The sequence below is a fragment of the Condylura cristata genome, unplaced genomic scaffold (assembly GCF_000260355.1).
Source record: "Condylura cristata isolate star-nosed mole 26May11 unplaced genomic scaffold, ConCri1.0 scaffold00008, whole genome shotgun sequence".
Classification (NCBI taxonomy): Eukaryota; Metazoa; Chordata; class Mammalia; order Eulipotyphla; family Talpidae; genus Condylura; species Condylura cristata.
The window spans coordinates 22,744,267-22,757,068 of record NW_004567109.1 but is presented as its reverse complement, the minus strand read 5'-3'; the positions used below and the strand labels follow the sequence as shown (position 1 = coordinate 22,757,068).

At 41.0% G+C, this 12,802-nt stretch overlaps 1 protein-coding gene across 1 annotated transcript in view; it reads right to left on the bottom strand.

The window, feature by feature from the left end:
* Nucleotides 1-1,005: 1,005 nt before the first annotated feature.
* Nucleotides 1,006-12,802, bottom strand: part of LOC101622251 (coiled-coil domain-containing protein 30-like) — a 65,714-nt gene continuing 53,917 nt past the window's right edge. Inside the window, exons 16-20 of the mRNA XM_012722109.1 lie at nucleotides 10,612-10,753; nucleotides 6,866-7,002; nucleotides 5,198-5,312; nucleotides 1,639-1,706; nucleotides 1,006-1,286 (exon numbers count right to left, since the gene is read on the bottom strand). Of these exons, the coding sequence (XP_012577563.1) occupies nucleotides 1,088-1,286; nucleotides 1,639-1,706; nucleotides 5,198-5,312; nucleotides 6,866-7,002; nucleotides 10,612-10,753 (661 nt within the window). The 3' untranslated portion in view covers nucleotides 1,006-1,087. The remainder of the gene's footprint in view (nucleotides 1,287-1,638; nucleotides 1,707-5,197; nucleotides 5,313-6,865; nucleotides 7,003-10,611; nucleotides 10,754-12,802) is intronic.

Here is a 12,802-nt window from a genome sequence, read left to right as displayed (position 1 = left end):
CTCCCCTCTTAGACTCCCTTCTCTAGCCCCAACTAAAGAGAGAAGGAAGAGGAGAAGAATAAGGGAAAGGAAAAAGAGAGTAAGGCACAGTAGCCATCAGCCTTCAGAAGCCGTCAGTTTTATACCAACTATTTTAGAATAAAAATTTTAAATTAATAATACCCAATGATAAAGTTATAGAAAAACTATTGCACTTACTAATTTCTGGTGAAGAAAAAAAAAAATGACCACCATTGCCCTTCCTGGAGCAGTTACTAAGAGACACGCACACTCACTCCATTTTGTCCTCTTTATCCTGTGCCACAGGAACTTGTTCCCATTTTTAAAAAGAGGCTTAAAGAAATGGACTATGGAAAAAGTACACTGACACAACCTTTTTAAAAAAGTAACATAACAAGTGATATACTAAAACTACGTAAAATTTATATCCTTTACCCAATGATAGCATTCTTGTTCATTTGTTTTCTGGAACAACTCAAGAAAAGAGCCGCATTCTCTAAGACTTTCTCCAAGTAGAGACAACTTAAATGTCAGACAACAGGAAAATTTACAGAATATTAACATGATAGAATATAGCTTGGTCAATGAGTAGCTATAAAGACGATTAAAATCTGGGGAAATTAAAAATCAGAGTATGAAAATGAACATACAATTTAATTTTGAATAAACACCAGGAGGACTAACTTAAAAATGAAAGTGATTGTGTTGAGAATGTAGAATTATAGAGTTCTTTTTAAAAGTATTTGTTTTAATATGATTGCATTGTTTTTACTTTAGAAATAAATAAAATTAGGATAAGAAGAAGCAATGCTGAATTAGCTATACTTGTGCTCTGCTGAATGGGAAACTTTATTAAATCATTGAAGTTTAAGTTACTATATTAATCAATACACAGCATTTGAGGATAGCAAACAAACTTGAGAAATCCATTTTTAGAACTGGTAGCATTAATTTATCAGCAAGTTTGGAGACTCCAAGTTGATGTCCAGTGGGGGCTGTGGTAACTTTTGTCCATGTCATGTTCCACCTTCACGCCCGAACTTGAAGTTAGCAGCTTTGAGCAGTCCAGTTTTAGACACCAGTGACCTTATAGTTCTGACTTCTGGGCTTGTTCCTGGATGCAATGTGTCACTTTCAGTGGAGCCACATTTATATATCCAATTTCAGAATTCTGTGAATATGAATGACACTCAGGGGAACTGGAGTTGGCCACTACTGTTTCTGACTTACGTTCTCCAATCTCTTGAATACTTGCAACTGATGCTATCAAATCTATTCCTGAAAGACTAAGAAAGACCACATGTGAGGACTTTGTGTAAAAAGGGTCTCTTAGTGGCACTGTGGGTAACAGAGAGGTGGCATCAATAGCATTTCAGATTTTTACAATTGTCAAACACAAAGAAAAAAGAAAGAAAATTTACCTTAAACTTATGTTTAAGGATTATTTTCTACCTTAAGTCAGGATTCTGTGATGTGTGGAGGTGACACAGTAACAAGGAGAGAAGGAATTGGAAGATGAATCAAATAATAAATTACAGAAAATTACCCCCACACGCTTTGCTTTCTCAAGCCAGGAGCTTGGGGCTACTGAGGCAGGCATGATATGAAGCAATCAAATAAATGATGGTCATAACTAACCTGGAGTTTGGTAAGTGCAAGATTTTATTCATTACTTCAAATTCAGGGATGTCACTAATTACTGCTTCCTGAAAGGAAAGAAAGAACAAATATTAAAAATTATGACAGGGCCCTCCCTGGCGGCACAACAGGTTAGGATGCAGCACTGAAGGCTAGCAGCAGCTGCTTGGAGTTCAATCCCCGGCCCAGGAGGTGATCCACATAGCGTAGCAGTCCTCTCCTGACCCGCCCAATGCTCCCCTCAGCAGTGTAATTCATCAGTCTGCCAGTTCTGCTCCCCATTCTGTCTCTGGTGAAGCCTCTCACTGCCCCTGCACCTGTGGCTTGTACTCCAGTTCTATATGCATAAATAAATAAATCTTTAAAAAAAAAAAGGGGGGATCCCCTCACCTCACTTGTTAGGACAACTATCATCAAGAAGACAAGACTTAAGTGAAATAAATCAGAAGGATAAGCACTGTTGTTGTTTTTTATATGTGGAATATAGTAGAATAAAACAAAGGGTGAGACAGAACTAAATCAGTAACAAACTGTAGAAATCTGACTGGAATTGAGGCTCCAAGGGGTGGGAAGCCACATTAGGGAGGGCACAGTAAACTATGATGGAAGACTGTGGGAACCTCAGTGGTGGGGCTGGGGTGGTGACCTGCATCTGAGGTGGGATCTATGCCCCTGAACCACACACTGTGTTGGAAACCAATGTTATCTCAAGTTAAAAAAAAAAAGTTAAATGAGAATTCTGCCTCCAGACTGCAATACAGAGAGAAAACAAAGGTGAGCGAAAACAAATGCTAGAAGAATATACAACCCTTATATACAATTGGTGGAATGTAAATTGGTGAAGTCACTTGGAGGTTTATCAAAAAATAAAAAATGGAACTACATATTCTAGAAATCCTACCTCTGGGTATAGCCAAAGGAAAGAAAATTCAGTCCCAAAGAGACAGCAGCACTCCATGTTCACTGAAATATCATTTATAATAGTAACCGAGACAGGGATGCAAACCAAGTGTCCACCAATGGATGGATGGGTAACATGTCACACGCACATGCCCCACACAACATTATACTATCCATCCATAAAAAGAAGAAAATCTTGGGCCCTCCCTGGTGGCGCCGTGGGTTAAAATACTGCACTGAGAAGCTAAAGCCACTTCCACATGAGTTCGATCCCCGCCTGCCCCGGAGGAGATCCACATGGCGTGGCAGATCTCTCCTGACCTGCCCCCTGCTCCCCTCAGCAGTGTACTTTGTAGATCTGCCTGTTCTGCTCCCCACTCTGTCTCTGGTGAAGCCTCTCGCCGCCCCTGAGCCTCTGGCCTGTACCCCAGTTCTGTATGTACAAATAAATAAATCTTTAAAAAAAAAAGAAGAAAATCAAAATCTTGCCATGTGTGACAACATTATGACATTATGCTAAGCAAAATCAGTCAGAGAAATACAAATACTGTATGATCTCACCATTGTGTGGAATCAAAAATATACACACAACAACAACAGATCAGACTTGTGGTTGCCAAAGGAAGTTGCCACTATGAAGCGATCACAGCCACTGCAGCATAAGTTCGATCCCCAGCCAGGGAGACAACTGTCCTGCCCACTGCTCCCCTCAGCAGTGTATTTTAGTCAATCTGCCTGTTCTGCTCCCCACTCTGTCTCTGGTGAATCCTCTCACTTCCCACACCTGTGGCCTACAACCCCAGTTCTTGTATGCATAAATTAAAAATAAATCTTAAAAAAAAAACAACCCTTGAAAGCTGATCATAGATCTGAGGCATCCACAAGGGTAGAGGGTGGGTGAGAAGGTGGGGCTAGAACAAGGGGCCACTGTGTAGACTATGGTGTGTGGTTGTAGGAGAGGGTAAGTCACAGCGACCACACCTGAGGGGAGAGATTCTATACTGTGTCAAAAATATTGACAAGGATGTAAGACAATGGTTCTTAATGAAAAATTCAAAATAAAAACAAAAGAACAATGGGAATGACAGATTTACTATATAAGATTATTTAAGGGTTGAATGAAATATACATAAAACACATAACATAGTACCAGACACACAGTAAGCACTCAATCGATGTCAAACTCTTACATTTTAGTCACTGAATTGTTGCAAGGAAGGAAGGGCCCTAAGATATGTCTGACCCCAGGGATCTCCATCTTTACAGGATGTGACACTAAGTCACTAAAGAGACCTGGGAAAGATAGGCAGGGGTTGTGTGCCCTAGGTCATATTGTCTAACCACTCAAGGTTTCAGTCTCTCTCATGTATGAAATGAGAGGACTGAATTGAAAGGTTGTTAAGATTCTAAAACTAGGAACAATTTTGAAATCGTTTGTCCCAATCTTTAGGTTTCTTACTAGCTGGTACTTTGATCATAAATGAAGTATTGACGTTGGTGTATTATAGTTCTCATCTATGTGCCATTTCTTAGTTTGATTGAGGATAATACTTTAGATCACTAAGCTATTGATCATAGTGTCTACTCCATGAAGGCTGCTAACTCAGCATTTATAAAACTACAGTACTAATTCATGTATTGTCTGTCCGCTGAAGTCCTCTGAAAACAGGATCTATCTTTATATTCCTAGTACTTAGTGTAATTCCTGGAATGGATCAGTATTTGTTGAACGAATTAACTAAGTAAAAGACAATTGAAAACAGTCGTAGCTCAAGCAAAGACAAACTACTGGATATTAGGTCACATAATCTGGTAGTTTTGTACCTCTGACAAAACTTGGAAATGATCTCTTTTCTGAGAGCAAACAAAATGCAGATTTTATGCCCATAGCAATGGTACACAGCATGAAGGATCAATTGAGAAGTATCCCAAAAGAAACATCTAGCAGGTGATACCAGCCAGGGAAGAGGGTGAGCAGTGTCTATGCTAGATTCAGGATGGGCCCCGCACTTGACAGTTGCTCGTCACTCAGACTCAGGACCTTGCCTGGACCTACACTATTCGCCATCTCTCTCTGGACTTGGCTACTTGTCTGCTTGAATTTCTGAAACGCAATTGCTTTTCTGTGACTCAGATGTTCTCTTAGATTTGTCTTCTTGCCAGAACAGCCTAACTTTACTAACTCCTGAGTCTCAGATTAGTTCATCTCTCCAATGGAATTAGGATAGTACATGGCCAATAGGGTTGTGGAGAATGAGGCAACATTGACCATTCTCTCGTTTTCAAGTATTTATGGAGCATGTGCCCATAGATACAATGATAGAGGAGATAAAAATCCTTCCCATCTAAGAGCTCACTCATAAGTTGATGTGCTAGAGAATCAAAAAGGCAAAGACAATACAGGGTGTTAAGGAAGAAGCTACAGGGCATACACAAATGGTTTGGGGCCACATAGGCACGTGTTTACTATAAGCTGGCCAATGGCAAGCACAGCTGGCTGAGAGCAACCTCAGGGTCTGTTGCCCTGGTGTGTAGCCCATGAGCCTCTCTGCCACAGTCCAGCATGAGGACAAGTGCAGGCTATGAAGATGATGAGGGGAAAGAGAGAGCAAGAGCCTCAGCAGCCCAACAGAGACCCAACAGGGAGCACACATCTTACCTCCCCTCTGCGAATCTGGATGTTCCTTATAATGCGCTCTAAGAGGCCAATGTGATGTGTGAGCTGGAGAGTGTTTTCTTGTAATAGCTTATTTTCTTTATCCAGCAACAGTACTCTAAGAATGGCATAAATCAGAGGCATAACTAAACATCTCTATCATTTCTAAAGTCAAAAATCTATGTTGCATTCCCCACTAGTGCTGGGCCTTAGACCACTGTCTGGATTTTAGAACTGACTTTGGCAGAACAATTCCCATATTCTAAGACCAAGTGAAAATTAATAAACCCTCTGGCTTGTACACAGTCACTAAATATGTACTGAGAACAGAGATGTACTATCAACAAATACATACAAGGCACAATTCCAGCCCTTTAGAAACTTCAGGTCGGATATGATCCCATTTGGGGATGGAAGTAAAGTAAGAGATTCTGCATGCCTTCAAACATTGCATCTATGAAACCTATATTTAGTTCTGATCTTACAGTCAACCCATACCTAATAGTAACAGTAGAAGAAGAAATACTGGTAGTAGGCAATGAAGTGAAAATAATGGCAGTAGTATTAGAAGCAGCATTTGCCACCAGCTGAATTTATTTACCATATATGAAAGCACTGTAACCCATTCAGATTACATATATTAGTTCATTTCATCTTCATAAGCACCTCAAGAAATAGATAACTCTTGTAAACCCTATTTTATGAAGCCTATAAAGAAACTTGTCTCAGGCAAACACAATGAAGCATTTGTGGTGGGCCTTATAATCAGAGCAATGACATAGTTTGAGAAGAGTATTGCATCATATAGGATCTATTAAAGGCAGGCTTAGACAGTACAAGATAATCAGAGACTCCAGGCCTGTCCAGAGTACTCATGGCAGCAGAAAGCAGACTTTGGCTCCTTGGCCAGCCTCTCCACACTTCTGAGGCGTGGCGAGTCCAGAGCCAGGCTGCGCAGTTCTCATGCTGCTGTGCTACTGACCAGGCTGCCTGAGCGCCCTAACCTCTCTGGGCCTTAGCTTCTCACTCATATAATAAAGCGAATAATAAAACCTCCCTTTATTTGAGGATTAAATAAAAGATCTTAGAATAGTGCCTAGCATAGAGCAAGTGCTCAAAAAAATGTTAATATGTGTGACACAGTCTGTCAAGATCAACCCATTCTCTCTGCTTTAACACTCTTGTGCTCCCAGACTGCTTTTGATGGTAGTTAACATTTGCGATGGAGGAGAGAATGCTTGGGATAGCTGAGGAGAGAATTCTTATCTGCTGGATATTTCTTTTTCAAGGTAACACTGTTGTGATGTGGATTTCATGAACTGAGATTACCAGCATGACCGTGACTCTTTGTCTATCTTGGTTCATAGCTATCAAGCGATAAAAATGAGTGTCTACCCATGACCATGACAGGCCAGAATGAACACAGCTGGGTCTTCAGGGGGGCAATGCTGAAGCCTAAGCACCTACCCAATGGCCAACCTGCCCCCTCCCCATCTTCTCTGCGCTTTCTCAACTGCTGCAACTTGCATGAATTGCCAAAATCAGCAGGCAGTGAGCAACAGTTATGAGTGAGGGCTGCAAACTCAAAGGCCAGCCTCTGGAATGACTGCTGTTGAGGAAAGACCATCCTCTTGGTGGTGTTCTCTGGCACCTGGGCAGGGCCGCACCTACCGACTCTGGACAGAAGACAGCATCCCCTTGTTGTTGCCAATCAGTTCTTCTTGCTCTGTGAGTTGCACCAGAAGTTTCCCTCTTTCTTGGAGCAGGACATCATTTTGCGCAATGACCTCATCCTGGAAAGCTTTGTCCTAGGGATATTAAAGCCCCAAGTTACCACAGCAGAAAGCATTGTAAGGTTAAGGTCATTGACCTGTTTCCTAGTGTTACAGCAAATTTCTTGTTTACTTTTTTCCATTTGTCCTCTCGTCTGTTTTCAACTGTGTGTTGAAGTTTCCAGTCATACATACAGTTTAAGTCATGCATTGTTTGGACATTTAACCATTCCTTTGGGTTGACATTTAAAACTATCTGAGCACTCAACATCTGATAAGGTCCCAATGCTCTGAGTTCTAATCCCATAGGTATCAGACCACTGACAAATACAACTCAGTTCTCTAGTGCCACGCTGAAATGTCCCCATATAATACCTTTCCATCTGCTTTGTAGTTATACCCTTCTTAAGGAAAGGGAAGAGAGCTGGAAAAGAATACACTTTACAACCAGTGTCAGGATCTCAGGTAGCTCAGGAAATCAAGCATGTAGCCAGGTTCTAGCATGTTCTCCCAGTGATCATGGTGAAATGATTTCCAGTATGACACCATGTTTCATTTCCTACCAATAATTTTCCCTGAAAGCCGTAGCTGATAGAATTTGTTGCTGGAATGATAAGGAAGTGTATTTTGTGATAAAACATTTTCTTATATTGAATGAATAAATAGATATTATTAAAAATCACTATCAGTGAAGCATTTAAAAGTTTAAAGATGTAGCAGCAACATGGGTGGAGTAAGAAGAGATCATCCTAAATCAAATAAGTCAGAAGGAGAATGAAACATGCCAGCTGACGTCACTAACGTGGAATATAGTGAGGCCAGGGAGAGAGACACCCTTAAAAGCTAACCCTCACACTGACTAAAGAATTAAAGCATCTAAAGTGGGGAAGGGTTGGGGATGAGCAGGAACAAAGAGGGAGGAAGCACAAAGAGCCATGGTGGTGGACAGTGGGTGATTTGGTGGCGGGCATCTTACTGCAGGAAGAACCCTAATGTGACAGTTAAAAGAATAAATTATTATGTTAAAAAATCACTAAAAGTTTTAAAATGTAGAAATGCCCTCATCCCATCCAAGAGCAACAGGCAAGTGCTATCATCACCTGCCAATGATGGCAGTGACTGGGGGGTGGGGGTGGGGAGAAGAATAACTTTCTGGCTGATGGGTGAATCACAGGATGAGGAGGGGCAACTTTCTTTCAAATACGATGTTTATAGAGACGATTCAGAAAAGATTGTCCATCTATTGTTAAAGAATTAGAAGGAAGGAAATTACATTGTGTTCTGAAACAAACCATTCTAGACTGTAAAGTCGTTGGTTCTGGGCCTTCAGTGTCTGACTTCGACATCCTGCTGTTGTGTAAATATATTGGTGACAAGGCATTAGAATCAAAGCAGTCATCCCATCGGTAACACTACATGCAGTTCAACTCGATTGGAAAGGAAATTTTTTGGACCCCAAATCAAAAGATCTGTTTTAAAAACAGGAGGAAATATTTGAAGAAATCTGGTTTCTAGTACCCTGCTGATGGTCACAATAGTATAAAGAGAAGGCAGAAGGAATGTTGTCCCAAGGGGGTCATCTGGAGACCTGATGCTGAGAAAGTGAATGAGACATTTTCATGCTCAGGATTCTGGTCCATGGGCTCCAAAATAAGTAAAATCTGGACCTAAAGGTTTAACTGTTGTGGCACTAAAAGACACACCTCAGTCATCTCTAAACTAAGTAATTCAAATTCTTAATTTCCAGTTCAGTTTTTCTTGTGAGCTATATAAACACTGATTAGCATGCTTCTAAGAGGTTTTTACACCAAAAAGAAGAAAATGACATCTGTGAAAAGTTTTATGTGCCAACTACCATTTTAGGTATTTCACACTTGGATAATCCCCAAACGTTGTAAGGTACGGTTTATTTCCCCCATTCTACAGTGAGTGAAATGGTGTCAGTGACTTGTGCAAGGTTACGTAAGTATTAAGTGACGAGACTAGATTTCACACCCAAATCTGTCTAAGGCCGGAGACCACAGCACCCTTCCACAGCAGTTAGGAAAGGACTACTTGCTTTTTTCTAGCTTCTGCTTTTTTGCTGTCTCCAGCATCTTTTGGGGGGTCCTGTGGTCTCTAGGTCAGTGCATTAGCTTCCATGTGCTGCCTTAAAAATTACCCCAAACTGGGCACCTAAAAACAGTAGGAATTTATTTTCTCACAGTCCTGGATGATAAAATTAAGGTGTTGGTTGGGCTTTTTCCAGGGGCTTGAAAAATTTGTCCAGTGCTTCTTTGCTAACTGACTTACAGCTGCATTCTCTCTCCAGTCTGCCTCAATCATCACATGGCCTTCCCCAGTGCATCAGTGCGTCCTCTCTCCCCTTACGAGGACACTGGTCTTCCTAGATTTAGGGTGTGCTTTAATTTGGTACAAGCTCTTTGTAACTACTGACATGTGTAAAGACCTTTTCAAGTTAAGCAACATTCTGAAGTTCCAGAGAGACATGAATTTTGGAAGACTACCCTCAGGAAGAAAGAGAACATGCTGACTGACCGTCAACCTAGAAGTGAAGGCAGGCAGTGGGGGGAAGGGAGGGCAGTGCAGAGCACGCTGGCCACCTTTCTGGAGAACCCACCCACTGGGACTGCAACTTTCTGTATCTACTTCCCATCTAGTTTTTCTAGTTTTGCATCTAACCCCAATCTGAGCCTTGAAAGGTTTGATGAATTAGTAACAAAACCAAAGGATACTGCAAAATCTGACTTAGTGTTCTTTCTCACTACAGGTTAGAGTATCAACAGGATTTTCTGAAACTAAGAATACAATCACGACTCCTCCGTTCTAATCCATCCATGTTTTGTTGTGTGTTAGTCGAAGAATTATTAATCTGAGTTCCGTGATACCATGGTCTATGGAAAGACAGAAATGACATGAATTCTGTTGGGCTACTTGGCACACAATGGTAGTATAATATACTTGTATGCAGAAATGAGTATTTAGGAGTGAAGGTAGAGTTTTTAAATTCTGAAATGGCCTAGAAATATGGAAGGGAAATTTTTTTTCTAGCCTAGTCACTTGCTCTCCATTTTGGATTTACATAAGTTAATGATCTCGAGCCCATTCAGCATTTTATTCCATTCATCTATCCCATTTCCTTTTGACCCACCCATCAGAAAGTTACCAGAGCAATAAGACAAACATAAAGGAAGCAGGATATTTAAAAGAAAAGTGGAGGTATTCCAGGACTGATAAAGGAGTAGGTATCACCCAGTTACACTGCCACTTAAAGCTGACAGAAGTTTGAGGCAAAATCCTTATACAAAGCAGGAATGAGTTATCAGGGGTGGTTTAGAAGTCTCTGCTGAGAAGAGTGTTGGAGAAAAGGTATTTTCACATGGAGGCTAAACACTGACCATAAGTTGGTGTGCAGTTTAGTGTCACTACGAGTCTTTACATCTTAGCAGGGCTTAAAGAGTTACATCAAAAAAAAAAAAAAAAGAAAGAAAGAAAGAAAGAAAAAGAAAAGAAAAAAAAGGATCAAAGGAAAGAAATGAAAACATGAGCTACAAAAAGCCACATATAAATTAAAAAACGAGTGGGCTTCCACTCTATGCCCAACCTCCAGCATCATGAGCGAGTTCTTCCCCATTTTCCCCTCACCTTTTCCATTTGTAGTCGCAGTAATTCATTTCCATTTTCGAGTTCTTTAATTCTCTTATCTCGTAGTTCTACTTCATGAACTAAACGATCCTTGATTCTGTGATGCTTGACTTTGTAATGGTGATGTTTCTCATTATAGTTTCTATAAAAGTAAATTTAAATATAGGCACGCCTGAACACAGTGAACAATTATTTTGCCTCTGCAAGATCCACCTTTCTTGGGTTTTCTCTTCTTTGTCAGAGGCCGACATCAGAAGTAGATATACATTTACAGGACTTGCCCCAGTGGGGAAGTGGATCAAGGGCAACCTTGTAAATAACAACTTTGTCATCCCCATGGAATGAAGTCTCAGGCTTATGTTCATCTTGAACTGAGGGTGGTGGCATAGTTTTAGCACCCGTGTTTAATTTAGGAAGATCCTTGACTTTTACCTCTGACATCTGTGTTCTCAATCCTGCTCCACTGTTTCAGTCATTAATTTAAAATCTCCTAATTCCTGGTCATATTCTTGACAGTGATAGAACCCACCTTCCCCTTGTCTAACTTCCAGATAATTGGGTTTGCTCCTAGTCTTTAATCTGGACTTGTAAATGCAATAGTGGAAAGGTCCCTGCTCAAGACTCTGGTTCCAATGTAAATCTGAGTGACAGCTAATAAGCACATGAAAAGATTGTGAACATCATTAGCTGTTTAGGAAATGCAAAATCAAAGCCACAATGGTTATTTTTTGGGTCTGGGAATGCTCAAACATTTTCTATAGAAATAAATAGTAACACTGTTCCCAGGCCCAAGAAGTAACCTATCAAATCATCTCAAATAAGATGGTTCTGTTTTGCACAGTAGGGGAAACCTGTATCATTCATTTGACTATAAAAGGGAATGAAATACTGACAAATGCTACAAGATGGGTAAAGCTGGAAAGCATTGTTTTGTGTTCAAAAAGCCAGTCACAGAAAAATAAAAGCAAAAACAAAACCAAACAACAGTAAAACACATGTTGTATGGGCTTACATTTATATGGAATGCCCAAAATAGACAACTAGAGAAAGTAGATTAGTGGTTGCCTAGGGCTGGGAATTGGAGTGAAACGGGGAGAGGGGTGTGGTAGCCAAGGGATTTAATGAAATGTTCTAAATTTGATTGTGGTTATGGACTAAAAGCCATTGAATTGTATGCCCTTTAAATGAATGAGAACTATATCTGAATAAACCTATTAAAAGAACAAAAATCTAAGTGAAAATTTCAAGTTATTAAGACAACTAACCTGAGTATAAGTGATAGAAGCTTCCATTCCACCACTAAGCAGGCCTCTTTGAAAATGGTCTTGCTTCCAAAATAAGCACGCAGTTATAAGAGTTTCTTCAAATTACAAATGGGGCTTTCTTTGAACTTTTTTTTTTTTTAAAGATTTATTTATTTATGCATACAGAACTGAGGGGTACAGGCCAGAGGTGCAGGGACAGCGAGAGGCTTCACCAGAGACAGAGCGGGGAACAGAACAGGCAGATCGACGAAGTACACTGCTGAGGGGAGCAGAGGAAGTACACTGCTGAGGGGAGCAGTGGGCAAGTCAGGAGAGGCCTGCCTCGCCATGTGGTCTCCTCCGGGGCAGGCGGGGATCGAACTCATGCGGAAGTGGCTTTAGATTCTCAGTGCTGTGCTTTAACCCGCTGCGCCACCAGGGAGGGCCTCTTTGAACTTTTTAAGTCTGATAACACCAAATCACTCTAAGCACTAGTGACATTTTGGGCCAGATAATTTTGGTTGTGGAAGCATTGTAAATGCTTAAACAGCATTCTTGGCCTCTACCACTAGCTGCTAGTAGTACTTTCTATGGTGCAACACAGCCAAAAATATCTCTAGACATCGCCAAAATGCCTCCTTGCCCTGAGGCAAACCACCCCCTACCCCCAACTAAGAACTATTGTCCTAACTAATGTTTCAAAACTAGGGTTTCTCTAAGAGCAGTGGTTCTGTTATTCTTTTTTTTTTTTTTAAATTTTTATTTGTGCATACAGAACTGGGGTACAGGCCAGAGGCTCAGGGGCGGCAAGAGGCTTCACCAGAGACAGAGTGGGGAGCAGAACAGGCCAACTGGTGAAGTACACTGCTGAGGGGAGCAGCGGGCGGGTCAGGAGAGGTCTGCCACGCCATGTGGTCACCTCCGGGGCAGGTGGGGATTGAACTCAT